General features: G+C 44.0%; 1 protein-coding gene across 2 annotated transcripts; it reads right to left on the bottom strand.

Moving 5' to 3' along the window:
- Positions 1–4285: 4285 nt before the first annotated feature.
- DLL4 (delta like canonical Notch ligand 4) lies at positions 4286–20172 on the bottom strand. Of its 2 annotated transcripts, none has more exons than XM_028723049.2 (11): positions 19586–20172; positions 19168–19431; positions 18509–18566; positions 16390–16662; positions 13886–13946; positions 13583–13713; positions 11995–12164; positions 10601–10820; positions 8721–9429; positions 7564–7672; positions 4286–6521 (listed from the first exon to the last, which is right to left on the bottom strand). In XM_028723049.2, the coding sequence occupies exons 1-11, from the start codon at positions 19637–19639 to the stop codon at positions 6516–6518; spliced, it is 2055 nt and encodes a 684-aa protein (XP_028578882.1). In that variant the 5' UTR covers positions 19640–20172; the 3' UTR covers positions 4286–6515. The 2 variants fall into 2 exon arrangements, with proteins under 2 accessions (XP_028578882.1, XP_028578892.1); XM_028723059.2 differs by having other exon boundaries at positions 16390–16659; positions 19586–20170.
- Positions 20173–22566: the final 2394 nt, after the last annotated feature.

Raw genomic sequence — 22566 nt, 5'->3', positions numbered from 1 at the left:
CTAGGTACAATTTGATCAAATACAACCATAATAAAATTAAGAGCTCTCAGGACAAATATATTTTATTTGCATCAGTGTTTTCCGCTCAGACTCACAATAATAATAATAATAATAATAATAATAATAATAATAATAATAATAATTTATTATTTATACCCCGCCCATCTGGCTGAGTTTCCCCAGCCACTCTGGGCGGCTCCCAATCAGTGTTAAAAACAGTACAGCGTTACATATTAAAAACTTCCCTGAACAGGGCTGCCTTAAGATGTCTTCTGAATGTCAGGTAATTATTTATCTCTTTGACATCTGATGGGAGGGCGTTCCACAGGGTGGGTGCCACTACCGAGAAGACCCTCTGCCTGGTTCCCTGTAGCCTCACTTCTCGCAATGAGGGAACTGCCGGAAAGGCTGCGTATGAAACAATAACCCGCAGCGATGAAAACAGAGTTTGGCAAAGAGCTGTAGAATCATACACTTATTCAGAGCTGGGGTTTGGATTAGGAGCAAAATATACAGTCTTCTCTCTGATGTACAACAAATATATATTGACCAACCAAGGTGGATATAAGAATAAGAAATAATGGGGACAATGTAGAGACACGATGGTGTCATCCATACCAAGCAGAAATTTAGTTCACCACACAACTGGTCAGGTTACCTCTCTCACACACAGAGCTGCCAAAAATCAGTTTCCCCCCTATATGAGCAAAACTGTGAGCAAAGTTATTACCGTATATTGTTTTTTTTAAATTTATGACCCCAGCTACACAAAAGAAGTTGGAGTCATTACTAACACCGAATGGCTTCACAGTAGACCAGGTGTGGCCAAACTTGGCCTTCCAGCTGTTTTGGACCACAACTCCCTTCATCCCTAGCTAACAGGACCAGTGGTCAGGGATGATGGGAATTGTAGTCCCAAAACAGCTAGAGGGCCAAGTTTGGCCATGCCTGCAGTAGACTATGCCATTGTACAAGGCACACAATCCTACTTCCTTTCACTTATGGCCATATATCACTCACGTGAACTTCAACTCATGACCAAATAATCCTGCAATTCAATTTCTGTGGATTACTTAAAAGAAAGAAAGAAATCCTTGAGCTGTCCCTTCAGTTTAGCTAAGAATTATCCCGTGTGAAGGTTTTACTGTACAGTCGTACCTCGGGTTAAGAAATTTATTCGTTCTGGAGGTCCGTTCTTAACCTAAAACTGTTCTTAACCTGAGGTACCACTTTAGCTAATGGGGCCTCCCGCTGCCGTGTGATTTCTGTTCTCATCCTGAAGCAAAGTTCTTAACCTGAGGTACTATTTCTGGGTTAGCGGAGTCTGTAACCTGAAGCATCTGTAACCCAAGGTACCACCGTACTAGTCAGTGGCGTAGCGTGGGGGGGTGCGGGGGGGGCGGCCGCACCGGGCGCAACATCGGGGGGGGGCGCTCGCACTCGCAGCTCTCTGCCCGAGTGCTAAAATCCATGGGTTAGGCTGACAACCCACGCTACGCCACTGGTACTAGTAACCTTTGGAGGCTTGGGAGAGAAGTCAGGGATGTCTTATCCTGCAGTTGGATGTGTACAGGTTCTCTGATATGGTTCACTTTAAAGCAATAATACTTTACATTCTTTTTCTTTAATCTCCTTAGGAGTTCATGCTTAGTTGGTAGTGGTATATATAGTTTCTTGTTTGTTTTGCAGAATACAGATTCACATATAAATCCTTTTCATCTGGGTTCAATGGACATAGTTCTCAGCCCTGTCCTTCCTTGATATGATTTTGTGCTTTGTCTTGAGACTCAGAAGCCACATTTGGGTCTCCGTCCTGTTTGCTAAGCTGTGGAGAGAGCTCCCTGACTATTTTGTTGTTTAGCTGTTTTTTGTTTGAAGCTGGACTCTCTCTTTCTCTGTATGTAATCCGTGCGTTCAATTAAGAGAAGCATCTGTTGGGTTTATTTCACATTGCCAAGGAAGGGCTGCAAATCAGCAGCATCTGCTCTGCTTTTTGTCAATGGCTTGTTTTTCATAATTTGCTCTGCAGGGTGAGTGTTTGGGGATGGGAGGGATCTTTTCGCTTCTCCCATCTTTATTATTGTTTGCCTCAAATGGTAGTCAAGGAGACTGATGAGGATTTTCAGCAGATTTTACTAAGCAAAGAATAAAAGAGGCAAACGGAGTTTTTAAGAAGGTAAACAAAACTGTGTACCCTTAAAAATAAGGCACAATAAGGACTGCTCATTAATAGTTGTTATGACTTGTTTAATGATGTGTTATGAATTATAGGCAGGATTCACCTAATGAACCCCATCAGAGGACAGCCCTAACCTTAATCCTTCCACCCTTGCAGCAGGGCTTTCCCCTCCTCTGGTGTGGGGGGGTCAGGAGAACCCCAGAGCAACACACAGGGGGAGGATCACTCCATTTGGCCAGCTGATACGCTTACACAGAGAGAATGTTTGTTAATAGTGTGACGTTGAACTCCACCCACTGGGTTTGCAATTTCAAGTTGTTTTGAAGAAAGATTTTGTTTTAGAAGAGACAATGCACAGCAACCCACATAACAAAATACTTAGATTTAAACTCATTCCATTCCATTGGCTTCATGGGCTTCAATCCAACTCCTGCAGCATAACTGAGCTGCAGCTCAGGTAGATAATGCTTAACATTTGTCTTACTTTAAGGGCCGTAATGACTGTAGTAAACCTATCGCTAATTAGCCAACATCCTGAGATTTTTATGAGTAACAAGTTAGCAGTGCCTTTGCCACTCATGATCGGCGTGAAGATGGTCCTAAACCTCATGCTGTATTATTTACTACTACAGTGGTGCCTCGCAAGACGAAATTAATTCGTTCCACGAGTTTCTTCGTCTTGCGAAGCACGGTTTCGGAAAAGTTTTGGAAAAGCTTCAGAAATCACCAAAGTCTTCAAAAACCTCAAAAAAGGCTACCACACCGCGTGCTATGAGTTGCTCCTCAAAGTCAAGTCGCAACTGTATTCACGGTGTTAAGAAAAAGGAAACAAACTTGCAAGACGTTTCCGTCTTGCGAAGCAAGCCCATAGGGAAAATCGTCTTGCGAAGCAGCTCAAAAAACCAAAAACCCTTTCGTCTTGCGAGTTTTCCATCTTGCGAGGCATTCGTCTTGCGAGGTACCACTGTACTGAGAAACATCCAGAAACGGGGAGGTAAAACCACCACCACCAGCAGCATTAAACCCCAGGGCACTTTCCCCTGCCATTTCTGCAAGGCATGTTTATCAAGTCCTATAAGCAGTAGAGGCAGCCCTGTTATAATTAAATTATTTATTATTATTATTATTATTATTATTATTATTATTATTATTATTATTAATTTATTTATACCCCTCCCATCTGGCTGGGTTTCCCCAGCCACTCTGGGCGGCTTCCAACAAAGTATTAAAATACAGTAGTCTGTTAAACATTAAAAGCTTCCCTAAAGAGGGCTGCCTTCAGATGTCTTCTAAATGTCTGGTAGTTGTTCTCCTTTTTGACATCCGGTGGGAGGGCGTTCCACAGGGCGGGTGGCACTACCGAGAAGGCCCTCTGCCGAGTTCCCTGTAACTTGGCTTCTCACAGTGAGGGAACCAGGCAGAAGGCCCTTGGTGCTGGACCTCAGTGTCCGGGCTGAATGATGAGGGTGGAGACACTCCTTCAGGTATACTGGACTGAGGCAGTTTAGGTCAGGGTGGAAGGTGCAGGGTGCTGCTTGGTTGACGCTGACCTATGACAGGGCCTTCTCATGGCAGTTCCCATTTGGGGAATGTCCTCTCTGCTGAGGTGCATCTATTTCAGAAGGAATTTTAAAACAATCCTGTTTACCCAGGCACCTGATGGGTGAAGAATACTTTTCCTAGTAACCTTGACATTATTAGCTGTGGAAGTATGGTATGTTATTGTTTTACAGGTTTTTAGATGTTTTGAAGATGTTTCCACTGTATTGTTTTATCACTGATGTTGCACTGCCCCGCCCTCTTTTGGGAGGAAAGATACAAATTTAATAATTAAATACATTATTATTTGGGGAAGCAGAAATCTGGAAGCGTGCCCGGATCTGTAATAAACAATGCTGTGACCTAACACTGAAAATAATTCAATTAGTTATGTGTCTTATATGCAGTTTCTAATTTCTGTTTTCTCTCACACATTTTATCATATTTACTTTGCATCCTGTTTAAAGCATTTTGGAATAGACAGCTGCTCTGATACATCCTGAACTCTGTTAGAACAGAGAAAGGTAAGAAGCCAGCAAAGGAACTTTCTCGCTCATTAATAGAATATAAAGTTGAGAAGTGAGTTTATTTATTCCCGAATCCTTTTCCAGAATGAACAACAGATGTAATTTCTATTGTTGTGTAAGAACTAACATAGGCCAGGGTTTTGTCCTTATTCTAAGGACTATGTAAAAAGCTTGGCTTTATTACATTTCTATTACATTCTAAAAATGTAAGAATTCTTACATCAAAGCAGGTTATCAACTAAAAAAATAAATAAACTGAATTCATTCACCAGAAACTTTGTGACCTTTGCACATGTTATGTAATGCCAAGCAACAAATTTATATTACTACAGGACCTGTTAGAACTCAGCCTCTATGACAAAGAGATTTCCTGTAAACACTGGAAGATCATGAAACTCAAGTCATAAAATGAGAAACCACACCAAACTTTGCAGTAGCAGGAAAGTATTTTCATTATTTGGAAAAAAAAATAAAATTCAAACTTTGTCATCACATAAAAACATAACATGATAAGTAATAAACATATTTACACTTCTGTTTTTGATTATAAATATACATTATATACAAAATAATGTTACAAAATGTAGAAAGTTCAGTGCTTCTGATTTTCTTTTTAAATTATTGAAATACTATGTTTTAAAATAACTACAAACAGACACTAGTATAAACCATATTATTGATTTCTGAAGGTCATTTTCATAACGGTCTTGAATGGTCAGACCAAAAGGTCAGTAGTGAACATTCTGAGCAAAATCTTGCTTGCACAATTCAAGGCTGGAGGTGAACAAAACTGATGCTGGGATTTACAAGGTCAGGAACATTGCTCTTCCACCACAGAAAGCACAATCCCAACTTCCTTGAATGAAAATTTGCTTCCTCTCTCTGCTTCCGCCATATTCCCTTTCCCACAGTACATGTTTATCACTACAAACATCACAGCACTTCCTATCTGAAATGTCTATTATTATTGCTGTAAATGTATGAGAGTCTGCGTGCACTGAGTTTTCCAGTTCAGAACTGCTCCTTTGGACTAAAAAACATAAGGTTACTCCTTTCCTTGTAGCAGTGTGAAGGAATGAAGAAGCAGGACAAACCAAGAAATTTATGATTTCACCCACAGATATCCCTCAATAAGTCCCCCTTGTAGCTTAGTCTTTCTTAGCCCAGCGGAGCTGTAGATAGTGGTGGTTGTTCTGCAGCAAGGAATAAAACTTCAGGGCTCATAAACACTTCCCTGGCTGTAAAAAACCCCCACAAGTTTAGACTTGGAGGTTATTTGCAATTGAGGTGGTGGCACCAGATTCAGATATCCAACACAAAATTCCAAATCCTACCTAATGCATATGAAGAAGAAACACACTTCTATTCATGGTGACTAGTAGTGCAAAGGGCATGAAAACAGCTGATTGATTTTAAACGCACTTGTAAGGCTTTCAGCGAGCACTGGGATTAAGTTTCCTCATACTGAGGAGGCAGCAGCGGCAGGATTCTCCCCTGCTGTTTAAGTCCATGGATGTTTCTGTCATTCAGAAATAGGAGCAAATCCCAATTCACTGCTCAGTTCACCAAAGCATCATCCTAGGAGATGAAATGCCAGCTCATTATCCATCTCCCCTTACATTGTTTGGAATACATGGAAGGGGGAAAGGGGTGTAAAATAGAGAAGCAACAGGAGGTACTGGTAGTAAGTAACTCCTTGCCAATACTGTTTGGGTACTGCAGGGGGAAAAGGCTTGATTTGGGCTCTCTAGATTCTTAAACACGCTTCAGGCACTTTCAAATCCAGAAAAAAATGGTGAGCTCATTTATTCTGTATCCATTATATGCATAGAAAAACATGTTTCTTCATTCATTCTTCTCACAGTATTGCTGGTTTATTCTGTGATGGCAGAGTGCCTTTTGCACCAATGGGCACCTTCCAAGACTGAAGTTTTGGAAAGTCACACAACTGTCCACAAGCAACTGGCAGCAAAGTAATTTCAAAGGCTAGTAAAAGACACCATCACTGCCTCTCCCCTCCCTGTAGTCAGTTATATTCCTCCTATCAGACTTCAAAATAAGGGAACAGGGGGCCAAAAGGTCTATTGCATCTTTAAATTCACAGTCTGTCCAGTTCACCCACTTCCATCCTCTCCTCCTCCTGAGAGCAGCAAATTGCATATAATTAAAAAAATCCAAGTCCAATCCAATTGTGAATTGTAAACAATTAGCAGGAATGTCCACCTTGTGGCATCTCCAACACTGAGGTGCAAACAGAGCAACCTTCATTCTTATACCTGTTTAGAAACAAATGGGAGGGGGAGAAATTAGAAACAGGCAGTGCTATTCAAAATACAGATTAAAGTTGCAAACCAAATTCCCCAGCAGTAGCAGCAGAGTTTTGTGGAGCAGTGGGGCCACCAGATGGGAGCAGGATAATTGGCCTGATGCTGTCAAGTGAGGGCAAGGGGACTGGCATGAATTTTATCAGTATCCCCTTCCTGTTGTAGCCCTTTGCTCCACATTCCATGCCTTTTTGAAACAGGTTTTCAGGAGGTGTGGGGTGCTAGAGTGGGAAGTGAGAATGCAGAATTCTGGTTTCAGAAGTAAGAGCTTAAGCCAATGTCTTTACTCTGGGATTCAGACCTTAAAAACAAAACAAAAAAACCCTGAAGAAACTAACCCATTAATTTCTCTATTTTCTTAAGTATTGTTTGCAGGAATGATCTGAGCAACACTAGAAATAGTTCCATTACTACTCACTACTTGCCAGATGCATGGAAATGATGCCTGAAAGTCTAAAACTACATTGCTATCTTTTCAGATTTTTATTATTTAAAAAATGAGACCTTAGCTCTATAAATTAATGACTAAATTAATGACAAAGATAGCTTGGGAGCAGGATATCTGAAGGATCACCCCTCTCTGCATAAACCTGCTTGTCGGTTGTGGCCACCTTCCAGGGCTCTGCTCTATGTTCTGCAGCCAAGGCAGGGCCTTTTCGGTGATTGTGGAACTGCCACCCAAGGAAGAATACACTGGCCCCTTCTTTATTGTCAGGTAGGTGGTCAAGACATTTCCCCTCTTTTAATATGTGTTGTTATCTCCGTTTAATTTTTGTTTTGAATGTCATTTTTGTTTGTATTGATATTTATTGTTGTAAACTGCTTTCAGAGCTCTTTTTGCAGCTAAAAGCAATATAGAAATGTTTAAGTAATTAAAACAGCGGACGCTGTGACACTCCAACAGTTTGACTTTAGCCCCAATGGCGCACTCTTCCGCTGTCTCTTGAGACAGGCGGGTGGCAAAAATTAAAATCTATGTAGGCAACATACATACCTCTGTGGCTATAACACACTCATTTCGCTCCTCTGCTATCACAAAGACAGATTGGTACATGGAATCCCTTGGAGAGCATATAGCTGATATTCTACATTCTGGCTTTTCACTGTTGAAAACAAAAAACCATGATAAAAATTCTAAGCAAAATGTTCTTGTTTCATGTGTTAAAACTGAAGAAAGGATCTTTTACAGTAGCTTAGGCCACGAATGACAGCAAATATTTAAAAATTCAGTTTCCAACCAATGACATCCTCAGTCTTCTATGACCAAATAACTATGATCAGGCTGAAACTTGCATATGGGGAGTAGCCTGGTTTCAAGTAGCATTCATTGTGTTTTATTGAACCAAGTAAATCAGCTTGACTTACTAGGTGCAGTAGATGCACAAAATTTTAAATATTTTATGTAAAGGCTGTAAGTCTGCATCAAAAGACAGAATTTGGAACTACTTGGCTGCACTTTCTTTTTGTCTCTCTTCATTTCCTCACATTCACAAGACCAATTAAATTAGGTGAGCAGTTCAAGCATAAAGAATCTGGGTAGAGGTGTTTTTGTGAAGTCAACAACTTTGACAGGAACAAATGCATGCAGCCCTGTGAGTGTGCCTCTGCTGCGTAGACCCCTTGTGTGGCTTCTCCCTACTTGCCCCATGTAGCTGAAACAAGCCATAGTATGACTTATCACATCATTCAATCCCAGGCCATGAATTGTTTGCTTTAAACTGATGATGAGCAATAAGCCAAAAATAAGCTTAAGAACAAACATTAGTTGCTTTCTAGCCCTCAGATAATGGTTTCTTGGAATCTGTTACAACATAGTCCTACCACCTATCTAGCTACAGGATTGGCCTTGACTCAGTGGACTGCAACCTGGCCATAAGATGGGTCGTGCCAAGGCATTTAACATAATGTTATTTCATTTAAGCTTTAAGGAAGGTAAACTTCTTCCGAAACTTGATGGATTGTCAACGCTCCTCTGTTGCTGTGAGTGAAGTGTACTCTGCATGAAATTTAAAATGTCAGAGCTATCCACTTTCAATGCTTTTCAGAATCTAACACATTTATGAGTTGCTCCCTACTCCTGTTCTTTGCACTACATAGGCTTCCTTGTTCACAAATGCAGAGAAATTAGATTTCTTTAGAAGGTGTTCATACCTGCGTAACCAGAAAGGTGATTTCTCTCCTATACATTTTTCACTTTTATGATATTTATCTTCCTGAGCCCCTCTACTCGTCAGTTCCTTCATCAGGTTATAATCCAATGTGTGATTCTTAAGTTTGTAGTTTGATTTCTCCAGCACGCAGTCTACTTCAAGGTCTTTGTTTTTATTGGTGTTTTTAAGTTGAGAGGCTGGGATGAGATTTTCCTTCTGGAAGTCAGACAGGTTGTTCATGGCTTCTGAATTCTGTTCTGGCTGTCTCTGCATCTGCCGGATAACTATAGCTATCATGCAGCACAAAATGAGAAGAGCCACTAGCCCGACTCCCATGGATATGGCCACCCAAGGAACCTGTTTAGGAGGCTCTGAAACTGAACGCACTGGAAATTCACAATGGCTGCCCATGAAGCCAGAAGGGCAGTGACAAGCAAAAGTAGTAGGATAAAGCCCAACATAGCATGTTCCCCCATTCTGGCAGGGCTCAGAGGCACACTCATCTCTAGTTCTGGTTTCACAGTTTTTGCCAGCGTAGCCTGGCAAGCAAGTACATGTATAATCATGTGTAGTCACAAGGTCATGACAAGATCCTCCATTGGTGCATGGATTTCTGGAACACTTGCTGATGTTTATCTCACATTTCTGACCGGAGAAACCAGGACGACAACGACACACGTGCTGCTGGCCCAAAACAAAGCATTGCCCACCTGTAGAGAAGAGCGCAATAAATAAAAAAAAAGCTTGATTAGGAATGTATTTTTTATTATAATTTAGCGACTGCTGTGTTGCACTGAGCACAGAAGCAAAGACCAAGACTACCCAGGCACTAGAATATACAGGGTGTCCTTTAAAAGAGGTGCTGTGGATACAGCGTACACATGTTCCACAGGGCCTCTTTTCAAAGACTCACCTTGTAGCAGTGCAGCCAACAGGGCAAAGCTGAGGAGAAGACACAACCTGATACAGAATCATCAAGAATGAAGTAGGAGGACATAAGCAAGTAGCAGGCATCACAGAATGTGTGTGGGAAATGTTGTGAGAAAAGATGTCAATTGGGAAATATTGACTTGATGCACAAGGAGACTTTTCTAGACACAGAAGGTGCAGAAATGAGGGAATGTAGACGACAAGAAGAGGTCCAGTAACAGCTAAGATTGCAGAAAAGCAAGAAGAAAAGATACAGTACAGAACTAAGATTTAGAAACCCAAAAATGGGTGTCAGATGGTCCATCAGTTACTTCCAAAATCCACCGATGGGCCACATGAAAATTGAAGAGGGTCTTGGAGGCACTTATGGATTTTTCTGTCAGTTGTAGCAATTATAATGCACTACACTACATGTATTATTTTGAATTCTATTTTTACAGACACACTGTTCCACCTGAATAACATTTGTGGACCACTAGTGGTCTACAGACCTATTTGGGAACCCCTATACTATAGTCTGGTCCAAGGGGTCACGAAGAGTCGGACACGATTAAACGACTAAACAACAACAACAAATACTACAGTCTTATGAAGTGATCATGTATATAAACAAACAGCATTGCAAGCTACTCCTCCACCCTGTGAGTTAAAGAGCAACTTAGGAAGAGTTATTTTGAGCTGGGGGGAAAGAATCACTGGAGGGAAAGGGTTTAGGAGACTCTTTCCCCTTCCACTCGGCCCAAGCTGATCCTTTTTTTAAAAATGTGGAGAAAAAATAGGCAACTCATTGTAACATGCAATATAAACCTCACAAGTAGAAAATATACCGTACAAAGTATACCTTATAATAGTAAAAGAAAACTGACAGATCAAGGCAGGAACACAGAATCAGATTAAAGTTTCATTATTGTCTGTCCCCAAAGATGAAACTCCTCTGGTGAAAGGACTTACCATTAGAACAGGGGTTGTTGGTACACCTGTCTTCTTTCTTTTCGCAGTTGGATCCTGTAAAGCCCATAGGACAAATACAAGCATAGCTGGTTCCTCCTTCTCTTTCTAGGCATGTGCCACCATTAAAACATGGAGAATCAACACAAGTCAAGGCACTGTGCTCACAATTAACACCATCGTATCCTGGGGGACATGTGCATTTGTAGTATTTCCCTAAATCCTGTGGAGGGGAAATAAGGAATATATAAAATTTAGCTCCTTCAAACTAGTTGCTTTCAGTTACATTTCCTGTCCATTTTTCAAAGGGACATAAACTTTCAGAGATGTGAAAGCAGATGCACCCAAAACAAATTAAAATGGAATCAGATTGGGTCTCCAAGTAAGTAGTAACTTGGGGACCAAGCAGGGCTAAGACACAGCTAAAGGGTCTTGCAGATGAAAAAGTAAATGCACACTATAAATTAAGTGATACTACTACAAAGAGACTTGAGTTCATACCAACAATGTACTTCTCAACTATTGATGGTTACTAAAAAGAGCACTGAGGGAATAAGACTTATTAACCTGATATGGACTGTACGTACTCAGACACTACCAAAGTGAAGTAAGACAGACTGAAAATATTACTTGCAGTATAACTGTGTAGCTAAAAGAAGGTACATGAAGCAGACAGATGTGTTTTATATAGCACTGAAGGCCAGGACTATGCAGGGGGATCAGTAATATTTTTGCTTTTGTTTGTGTGCAAGCCCTATGTGAGCTTCAGAGCCCCTCTGTGCCATAGCTGGGGGTGCCACCATATCTGCACCAGCGCTACCCCCACCCTTTTTTGCCGATGCCGCAGTGCCTGCTAACTTCTCCTTCCCCAGTGGCCAGGAAGAGTCTCCAAGATGGTATCCACCAACTATCTACCTTGAAATCATCATCAGAGGCCCTCAAAATAGCAAGAGGCTGCTAGGAGGAAGGGCCTTCACAGGAACAGCATCCTGGTTCTGGAATGTTCTCCCTAGGGAGGCTCACTTGGAGCATATTCTGTATTCCCTTCAGTGTCAGGCAAAGGCTATTTTAAAATTCACCCAGGCTTTTTAGGGACTTTTAATAGTTTTGATATTTTTGATAAAAAATTTAAAGATCTGCCTGTGGTTGGTTTTCTTGATTTATTTCTGCTGTAATGTGTTGCTTTTATTGTTTGTACTGTATTTTAACAATGTACACCCTCCTTCCCTAGACCTGTAACCAGTCAATCAGTCCCTCCTCTTTACTGGTCAGACAGGGGTATTGTGAACATTCATGCATACTACCCCAAACTCATCAGTGGAAGGACAAGATATAAATATGGAAAGCTGCTTTTTCTCTTTTCACAAATAAATTTCCAACATATAATTAGTTCTTACTGTGCAACTGCCTCCATTCTTGCAGGGGTTACTGTCACACTCGCTGATATTCCGTTCACAGTCAACACCAGTAAAACCCTCTTTGCAGGAACATGTATAACTTCCCTGGCCAGTGTTCATGCAGGTGGCCCCATTCTTGCAGGGTCTGTGATGGGTGCAGTAGTTCAGATCTGCAAGTACAGAAACATGACAATGAGATAGTTACGTTTTAACAAAGAACAAAAAGGATGAGGCACTAGAAGTAGCAAAACAGAGACTTTGACCAAAACACCTTCAATTTATTGTTCAATAGAATCAATGGAAATTTGTGTCCCCAGCCAGGAGGACTTTTGGGAATGCCTAAAATAAACATCCTGGGGGTGCATAAGCTCAGTACTTTCCCCACAATGTAGTTCTCATTGCCACAAGGAGTAACGCTTAAAACCTTTCCATGTGCAATAAGACAAAAAACAAAGATAGTCAGCTGGTGGCCCTCACTTTTGTTCATAACCTAGTATATCAAAAGGACATGGAAGGAAATGGACTTATGAGCTTAATATGAGCTTTTAGTATCATGAATATAACCAAGGTAATATGGCATACTTTACTTAATGATAGATGATCAATCAGCATTTGACCTGCTAAGCCAATTAAAATACTCTTAAACAGATAGGCCATATCCTGCAATAACTACTGTACATATGCATCCTTAGGGCTATAAGAATGATTTTGCTTTGAATCTGGGTGGGCTGATAGGTGTACTGCGTTTGGAGCCAATACTTGTCTTTGTAGGTGCCTAAAGCTATTAGCAATAAAGGGATTTAAATGTGCATTTATCAAGTTGAAAAAGATCCTAGTAAGTTTATACACTTCCAACATTCTCATTAGGCAGGCTTTCTCTAGACAAAGTTTCTTCTACAAGGTTCAGAAATGTTTCTTAGGATATTGACCATGTGTGTGGTTAATAAATAATTGCATGACTGCATATTCCCTATAAGGATTCCATTGTAGCAAAAGAACCTGTAACCCCAGTTTAAAGTGCAGATATGACTTTGGAGAACCATAGTTATTCAACTGAGATTACATTAGAGATCATGGAAACATGTCAGGTGCATGGTCAAGCCTGTCCCTTGAAACAGAATCTGGAGATTTCCCCCAATTTCCATTTGTTTTAAATTCTGCATTAGTCATATAAGAATATTCCCATGAGTAAAAATAAGGAAGAGCCAGATTCTGTTTGCTTGTGATACCATATGTTTAGAAAACGGCCTCAGTTAAGTACTGTATATGATAGATCACTAAATATACAGTTTTTATAAGGGACAAGAGGCAAGACTAAATGTGCAGTATATATACTTTAAAGAAAAAAATGTGCGAATACTTTTGAATGTTCCTGTAAACATATACCACTTTTACAGAAAGAGAAGAATTTAAGAGAAATTTTGACATTTGGCCACAATCATCCAAGACAATCAGATTCAAAGTCTATTTAGTTAGACTTCTTGCAGCAACCTAAAATGTTAAATTTCTCCTTAAGAAATTTATCAGCAAGAAAAAAAAACACTCACATAAAAATTAATGCATTTTTGTGTTAACTACATCAACTAACCTTGATCACAAAAAAGGCCTCCCCAGCCTTCATCGCATATGCACTTTCCTGGTTTTGTACACGTCCCATGGCGACAACCCACATGAGGAATACATTCATTACAGTAACGGCCTTTCCAACCACTACGGCAGCTGAAAAGAAACAATTGAAATGTCTGAATTAACTGTTACAATACTTTGAGCTTACTTGAAGTCAAAGGGAATTTTATCAGTGATGACCACTGAAATGAGTAAAGTGAGAAGGGAGAGAAGTGGGACTCATATACTGTTAATCACATTGAGATCTAATACAGCAACTACTTACATGCACTCTCTTGGTTTTCTGCAAAATCCATTTTTCTCTGAACACCCTTCTAGACAGATAGCTGTTTCATTGGGAGAGAAAAAAATAAGTTAATACTTTCAAAAATGCATTTCAAAGTATTTATTATTGTATTTGTATCCAACAAGCTCAAGACAGCAGCCTAGTTTGCACATCACAGTAAATATTAGTTAACTGTTTACTGCAAACACTGATCTGGGCTGCTGATCTGGCAACAAGCCACGATCCCTCGCTTAGCATTATGCTTGAATCAGGGATTGTGGCTTATTTCATGCCCCCAAACTAATGACCATGGTTTCAGCAAAACAAATCCTGATCCCTGGTTGGGTATAATGCTAAGCTAGGGTAATATTTTGTTTCCTCTTGCATGCTGGCAGGGAGGACCAAAAGAGTCCAGTAAACCATTAACTCTGGTTTATTATGATGTGCAAACATGGTCAACATGTTTTCTCATTGACAATCCTGAGAAGCAGTGACTGCCCCAGAGGCAGAGAGTGAATGGCCCACAATTGCTTACAGTTGTATTTTGCACTAAACAAAAATTCAAATTCTGTTCCAAAGATTCTCATATGCCATGCTCAAAATTATGTAAATCAATAAGTGGGAACATGTACAATTTTATGTATAAAACAGGCGTAATTTATATGCATTATTGTTAATTCAACATTTGATTTGCTTTTTAAAGGCAGAGAACTAGAAGAAACCTGTAGCACCAGCACCGTTCTTAAAGAAATTTCCTTTAGGCCAGGAGTTTTTTTGTTTTGTTTTGTCAACAAATATCGACTTGGTTCCCTAAGACCAATGAAAACAAGAAGTGGTTGGATTTTTAGAATTCCTACAGCTGCAGTGCCATCAGTTTTGATGATAGCTGTGAGATATACACACAACTTTAGCAATAAAAAAACTTCTTAGATGTACCTGAACCCATAGTTAAAATGCCAGTATGAAATTCACTAAGAAGCTGCCCTGGCAACTGGAAGTGTTTTGAAATGTAAAATTAGACTTGAGAATACCTTTTACAGTTCTTGTTATCTAGAACATTAAGCTAAGATACTGGGGACATTCGATGCAGTCACCATCTAAAGCTGGCTGACTGAAAGTAGTTGCAAAGCAGGGGGGTGGAAATGATGTGAAGTACAGATGCAGGAAATGGTGCGATGGCCCCAGGAGCAGGTGCAATAAGAAAATGAACCATTTATGAGGGAGCTACATTCCCCTGATTCTTTAGTACCAAGGGAATGGGGGTGGAGACAACTGTGGTTCCCATTCATTTCCATTATTGCACATACACTACCTCACCCAGAAGAATGGAATGGCATTTTTGCTCTACTGACTTGCTTAGAGTTGGAGGTCTGCATTCAAAACGGGCACACCTGCAGCCACCATAAATGGTAGCACAACGGAACATAATTTTGAGAACCACTTCTATGGAGCCTAGGAAATCGCCAAAGCCCTTTTAAATGTAAGAAATGGTCCCTGAGAGTAAGTAATGTGAATCGGGAAAACCATTGCCTGGCTGCAGCCTTATAGAAACTTTCAAATCACATTTGCGTGTATTAATTAGAAGCCAGTTCCAAAGACAATTGCATCAAGGAACTGATGTCCAGTAGTGCAGCTTGGTCATTTGAAGTCTGGATTTAGGAGAACCATTTAATCTGTAAACTGTGTGTATACACTTCGAGGGATGGAGAGAAGAAACTGGTCTCGGATATATGGCAGTGGGTGCTTTTTGTAAAAAAAATACTATTTTCATGCTTTAAGAAGGAACAGATAAGGCTGGCGCCCGTTTCCTCACATTATAACTGTCCATGTTATAACTAGGAGGCGCTCATAACGGGGTTAGGAGGCCAGTGAGACATTTCTGGTTCTCAGTTGGAACTGCAAGGGCACAGCAACGCATCCGCATGCCGTCCTGCCTATGAGTTTCAACAAAACCCTGTCTCCATCCCTCTCTCTGCCTCGACCCTCGCAGGTCCCTTTTCCAAATCCCCTCAGCCCTCTCGCCCCCGACCCTTTCGACCCCTCCGCCGACCTCTAAGGGCTCGCGCACGCGCAGTGTCCCCCTAGGGTTGAAACAAAAAAAATTCCTTCCAGTAGCACCTTAAAGACCAACTAAGTTAGTTCTTGGTATGAGCTTTCGTGTGCATGCACACTTCTTCAGATCTGAAGAAGTGTGCATGCACACGAAAGCTCATACCAAGAACTAACTTAGTTGGTCTTTAAGGTGCTACTGGAAGGAATTTTTTTTGTTTTGACTATGGCAGACCAACACGGCTACCCATCTGTAACACCCCTAGGGTTGCTTTGCTTTCTTTGCCTCCCCGCCCGCCAGCTGTTGGCGCCCGCGACCGGCAGGGGGAGCTGTCGCGCCTTTCCCTGCCCTCGAGGCGCAGTTTGCGCGCCCGCCCGCGCGCTTTCCGCGCCAACTGGTCGCTGGGGGGCGGAGGGAGGGGGAAGTCTAGGGCGGGAAGGGCGGCCTCGCTCACCGTCTGTGCAGTAGTCCCCCGTCCAGTCGGGCAGGCAGGCCATGGTGCCGTCGGCTTTGCAGACGTAGTGGCCGAAGAGGTCGTCGCGGTCCTTGCAGAGGCGGGAGCAGTTGTCGCCGTAGTAGTGCTCGTTGCACACCACGCGGTAGGAGAAGTTCAGGCGGGCCCACTCGTGGCTCTGCTGGTCCGGCAGCCACGCCTCGCCCACGGCCAGCGAGCGCCGGATCGCCATCTGGCTGATGAGCCACTTCCGGGCAGGGGGCTTGGATGCTGCTGGGGCGGGAAGGACACAAGCTGGGTTAGGCCTGGAGGGAGAAACAGGACACTCTCCCCGAGCCCCGTCTCCCTTTCTAGCCATATCCAAGGCCCCTGTGCCAACAAGGTCTTTGGTTTGAGCCAGACTCAACTGCGGAATCTGGAATGCGAGAAGAAATGCCCCTGGGCACGTGCAGAGTGCCACTCACTCCCCACTCAAAGGGGGGAAATAAACAGAGCATAGAGGCAGGTGATAAGGTTTTGGATTGCATGCAGAAGCACATCTCTTTAAAATATAATAAAAAGCTTTGCACTGACAGTCACCACCCAGGAGTTACCGCTATCTCACACCGTCCTCTAGATTTAGTCCATCTGCTACACTTTAACCTCCTTTGCATGCCACTGCTGCATCCCTCTCTCACATCCCAAAGGACCATTTGCACTCTTGTTTTACAGAACCCATCCCATAGTGTGGTACTGCATCCTCACAGCTTAGTTGCCACTTTCCCCCCAGCGGGTGTCAGGGCATCCGTTTAACGGCTGTATAATAAGCAGAAATCCAACATGTAAAATATTTTCCATCCTGGCATTCTCCCTGTGAAGACATGCTACACCTGCTGAATACTGTACAGTTGTTTCAGGCAGAGAGGCTCTGTTGGAAGCAGGTGGTAACTCTGCTCACAGTTCATCCCTTATGTTAAAGCACACTGGGCACTTAACTGCTCCTCTTGTCTGATGTGCCTTGGCTGTTCACAACAAGGAAGAATTCCCACACAGCGTCCTTCTGGCCCATGCTACCATGCACAGCGCTACCACACACTATGCCCTTATTAAAACATTCTCACATTACACGCCAGCTTGTGCTTCCTCTCCAGTGTCACCGTAATTAGCGATGGCGTCTAGCATCAATCTTCTAGCCCCAACATACAAGCCCAGACTCTGTGCAATAGATTTCATCAGCTGGTGCCCTCATATTTTTTTAAGTAGCAATGCTCATTGCAACATGCTCAATATAATTAAAAACAGTGAAGGATTTTGTTTTAGGGGGCCGGATTGAAGGTAAGAAATCCTAATAATGCCAAAATAAAGAGAATCAACCTGGCCCTCAAAAGGCATTTGTGACAACGTGTTACCACTGAAATTAAATTGAGGAAGAAAATTGCATTATTCAGCCCAAGTAGTGTGTCAAATAATGTTGATTAAAATATTAATAAGCCAGGAGTATATAGAGACATTTGAGGCTCAACCACTGGGCTCCAGTAATTAGGGGGTCAGGGGTCACATGATACCAGTGTAAAAGCACTGTTCTCTTTTGCCTTTAGTATCCATTATTGTTAGCTGTGGTCCTGAGAAGCTTTACAGAAAGCCTTTCAAAGTAAGAGCTCTTGTGCTGTTGAAATATCCTTTTCCTCTATGTCAGAAAAACATCCCAAAGCCATTATTCCTTTTCCAAAGGGCGGAATTTGAAAAAGGTGTAAAATACAGGAAAAGGCAGTCAGGACTTTTTGGCAGCCTTGCCGTTTTCTCACCAAAGAGCTCCTTTCTTTCCCACGCCAAAAATAAACGGGAGGAAACGCAATTGTGTGGAGATTAAGTAGGGGGACAAAATCAAAGCAAAACTCATCAAGATGTTGGGAACAGCTCTGCCTTGCAAATTAAAGCAAGCATCGAAAATATTTTCTGAACTTACATGCAATAAGTAAAAACAATATTTATTTATGTAGCTTAGGTGGAAGCTATTTAATAACTGTGCTGGCAGACTTAGCTATTTTGTGTTGTTTTTTTAAGCTAGTTTCTGCATAAAGCTGCAAGTTTTGAAAAGCTGTCGCCCCCTAGTGAGTAGGAAAGGAACGGCCATATTCACCTGCTGGATTGTAACCTTCGGGAGCGTGCCAGGCTTCAATGATCAATGAGAAAGTTCCCTGTGAATGGAAAGGAGGAGTGAGAGGAAGGCACAGAACCTAAGACAAGCGGGGAGTTCTAGTGATAAGTGATCGGAAAGGGACTGTCGGCCTCAGAGATTTAAAACAATCGGGTGAAACCAGAAAACCTCTACCTGGCGGTAGATATACATTTCAATTAATCTAATTGCAGATAGCATTACTTTGTCTGAGTCGATGAAATGGAGCTTCCTCCGGAGGACTGCTTTCATCTCCTGGGAAAAGGCGTCTCTCGCCTCTGACCAGGGTGCAGGAGGAAGAAATGTCCTCTCCCTGCCTCCCCAAGGCGACCCTTCCCACCCCAGCTTCGTGGAAAGCAACTTTCCCCCAGCTTCAAAATGTGCACATTTCACTCGCCTTGAGCAACTCGCCGTTCTATTCCGACACGCATTTGCAACGCCCGCAATTAGAGCGCAGCTTTCTACATGGCACCAAGTTATGGAAACAAAACGTCGAGCGCAGGGTTTGTTTATATAGCCTGCAGCTGAACCACGGCGGCCTCTGCTTTTTTATTGTTATTATTTCGACTTCCTCGCTCAACCCCCGCCCCGCTTTTCCAAGGCTGTTGAAGGTGAGCTCTCACCGGCCACGTGAAGTTGAAAGGCAACTTGATGGGGCTGCCGAAGCCCTCGGTCTCCCGGATGGCGAAGGAGTTGATCCCCAGCACCGGGGTCACGATGCTGCCGAAGGTGCAGTCGCCCGGCGAGATCACCGCCTGGTAATGCATCAGGCACACGCGGAAGAAGGTCCTGCAGCCGGACCCGCACGACTCTCCGCTCGCCAGGGCGCCTTGGCCGTTGGCAAAGTGCCGCAGCTCCAGCTGGAAGACGCCCGAGCCGGAGACCTTCTGCGCAAAGGGGAGACACACACAACAGCAGAGCTTATACCCCGAGCTTGTTCCCTTTGGGGCCAACACTTTCCAGAAAGAAAAAGAAAAACTCCCCATGCACACATATATCAATGTATATATATTCCCCCGACGGCTGTGCCAACATCATTACCTGCAGCGTCACCGCGACAGCCAATGTCAAGCCCACGAGGCGCAAGGCTGCCATCCTCCCGCTACGATGTGCTTAATTCCTCCCGGGCTGAGCTTTCAAGGCGCGCTCGTATTCCTCAGGTGGTCCAAAGATGCGCTGCTGCTGCTGCTGCTGCTGCCTGGCTCTCCCAAGTCGTGGCATGCAGGTCAGAGGCTTCCCTTCCAAGTACTCCCCAAGACGAAGAGGAAGGTATAATCCAGTGGGGCTGCTTTTTAAAGCATCGGCGTGGTCGGAGGGTTAAATCCCGTCGTTTATAAAACTCCCAAGCCCGGAGGAGAGAGGCGGAGGGGCGTGTGAGCGTGGCGCGGCAGCAGCTCGTTCCTTTCCCCGACCTCAGCTGCTGCTCCTGCGCTCGCTCCGTGAGTGGAAAGCTGGCTTCCCTTCGCGCTGTTTATATAGTTGCCTCCTGGCCTCGCAAGCTCATTATGTAAACTGTCCGTCAGGCTCGGGAGATCCCTCCCCCTTATCTTTCTGGAAGAAGGAACCCAATGTGGTGGAGAGCCCGCAGATCCAGAATTAATACCCTGCTGCTGCTGCTGCTCCACACTGACCACCAAGGAGCCGAGATGATTATGAAGATGCCCCAGCATCTGTTGAGAGATTTAGTGCGCTCGCCACGGAGACGGAGCCCTCGCGAAGGGGAAGGAGGAGGCAGGAAACCGGGGAGTTTGCCTTCTGAAAAGAGTACCCTTCTCATTCAGGCTCATGCTTCCTTAAGGAAGGCGAATGCAGTCCAAAGCGCTAGGGGACTTGTGGCTTTCCAGATGTTTTGCTGGACTCCGACACCTGTCAGCCCCAGCCAGCATGGCCAATGGTCATAGGTGAGGGGAGATGGGGTCCAACAACTTCGGGGCGCACAGATTCCCCATCCTATGCACTCTTGTTTGGCCATATAGTGTTACCTGCCCAGGTGAGAGCAGGTAAGAAACCAGAACTGACGCCAGTTCTTGAGAAATCGAAAGGCCAACCTTGCTGCGGATTTCCACACCCCTCCAAACATCTTCCCCCGGGCTGTTTGGCAAATCACTTCGATTCACAGGGCTCTGAGGCCGGCGCACCTGTGTGCCCCAACCCTGTGGCTATTTCTATCTGCAGCCCCGACGCGTAAGAGCGGAGAGGGGGCAGGACGACTTATTAACCCTTGCGCTGCCTCCGGACAGAGGCGAATTAAAGTGGCTTTGCTCTAAAGTGGGTATATTCTTCCATGCTCCTCCAAAGCCCTACCATTTGCGCCCCCAAACCCCACCAGCTGACTCTCCTTGGACGGAGCGAAGCTGCTCTCAGGTGAGGACCGGTGGAGGCAGTCATTTTCATCAACAGGAGAATCGTAACCGTATAGAGTTCGGTTTCCGTGACATCGAGGAACACGCATTGGGTACCAACCCTGTCCCAAGGGCAACATCCCCCGTGGTGTGAATGGAGAGCCTTGCAGCCTGCCAGCCTGCCCGCCTCCCTCCCTCCTCGGAGCGGTGCGCCGGCTCAGATTGTATCCTGGCTGCAGGCTGGTGTGTGCCAATAAACCCCTTGGCCTGATTGCAATGTGTGCTTATTGTTGGGTCGCGTGTCCCTCATTAAAGCCAAGCACAGAGAAGGCCTTTCATGTGGCTTTTATTTCAGCTTGTTAAAAAGGGAGGAGGGGGGGGAGGGAGAGAAGATAAACCTTCAGCTGTATGATAATGAGGTCTTGCCACCTTTATGCCAGCCCCTGTCCGCGCTTCTCTTCACCTGTAAAAAAATAAATAAAAAATAAGTGAAATAACCGGTTGGTGCGTTGTTTTGGGAAACAGTGGGTGTCTCCCAGGCAGCCCTTAGGGAATACTCTTGTTTTATTTTGAGGCGAGAAAGCATAAACATAGGTGTGGGTTTCTGCCTGAACCAGACAGGATCGCCCCATGCACTTGCTTTCAAAAGAGCAACTTTTGTGTGTTTGTGTGCGGCATGAGAAACGCCTGTCTTACAAAGCCGAGGAGGACCCAAAGCAAAATGTTGATTTAGGATATGATGTACTAACAGGGATGGGTGGGTTTTTTTTTGTTGTTAAAGTGGGCCTGCCAGATGGCTCCTGGGGGAAGGGGAGGGGGAATCACTTGTTTCGAAATGGATGTAAACTTCTGCTGATCTTGCTTGACTCTAGAAAGTTTCTCTCTCCCCGCCCCCCCCCCCCTTTATAAAGCCCTGCCCATGAACTGCTGAGCGTCTGTCGATTTAATATGAAAACCCCAACGCTGCTGCCGCGAGAAAAAGCCACGATTCCCTGTACGAGTGTGGCTTCTCTCGGGATCTCCTCCAGTGTTTGGCTCGAGGATTTCGGGCTCCCTTGCACGGATCCATCCACGCGCGCGCAGTGTCCCCTTTTCTCTTTTAATCCTTCGTCGAGAAGACACCTTGAGAGGGTTTCCTTGGAAAAACTCACCTGGGTCCTTTCCACTTACCGTCTCCCTCTCGCGCTCTTTCCAACGGAGTGCAACCTACAGGCTGGTCATGCTCTGGTGTAGCAGAGCAAAGTTTTTCCGGAGAAGACCCCACGCCCAGAGCGTTTTCCTTTCCTACATGTTTGAGAAAGCGCCCCATTGCCTGTGCCAGGGAACAGGTGCCCAAGACACCATCCCCTTCGATGCCCACCGGCTGGTGGGTGGGGGTATCTCTCCCAAGTCAGGATCACAGGGCGATGGGTGCTCTGTCCTAGTCCGCAAGGTAGAGCAGGAGGTCCCTGCTTCTCCCCCGAGCAGCCAGGGTCCCCTCCTCACCCGCGAGCGCGTCAACTGTCAACCCACCAAATCTGCTCGGGCGCTAAATAAAAACACGGGGCCAGATAACATCAGTGCTTGGTAAATGGTAATGAGCGCCTAACCCCGGGGGAACAGAAGGGCGGTGGGGCTCTTTAATGCGCGGCTGAAAGGCTAGCTGGGTACTGCGGGCCCGAGCAGATGTTCGTATGTGTG

This window comes from Podarcis muralis, chromosome 1 (assembly GCF_964188315.1).
Source record: "Podarcis muralis chromosome 1, rPodMur119.hap1.1, whole genome shotgun sequence".
Lineage (NCBI taxonomy): Eukaryota > Metazoa > Chordata > Lepidosauria > Squamata > Lacertidae > Podarcis > Podarcis muralis.
This window is presented reverse-complemented; position numbering and strand designations above follow the sequence as displayed.

Coding starts and splice junctions, on each gene's coding strand:
- DLL4 (XM_028723049.2), bottom strand. CDS start 19,639: ATGGCAGCCTTGCGCCTCGTGGGCTTGACATTGGCTGTCGCGGTGACG. Junction 13,714..13,885: donor AGAAAACCAAGAGAGTGCAT/GTAAGTAGTTGC, acceptor GTTTCTTTTCAG/CTGCCGTAGTGGTTGGAAAG. Junction 7,673..8,720: donor TCACCTTTCTGGTTACGCAG/GTATGAACACCT, acceptor TGTTTTCAACAG/TGAAAAGCCAGAATGTAGAA.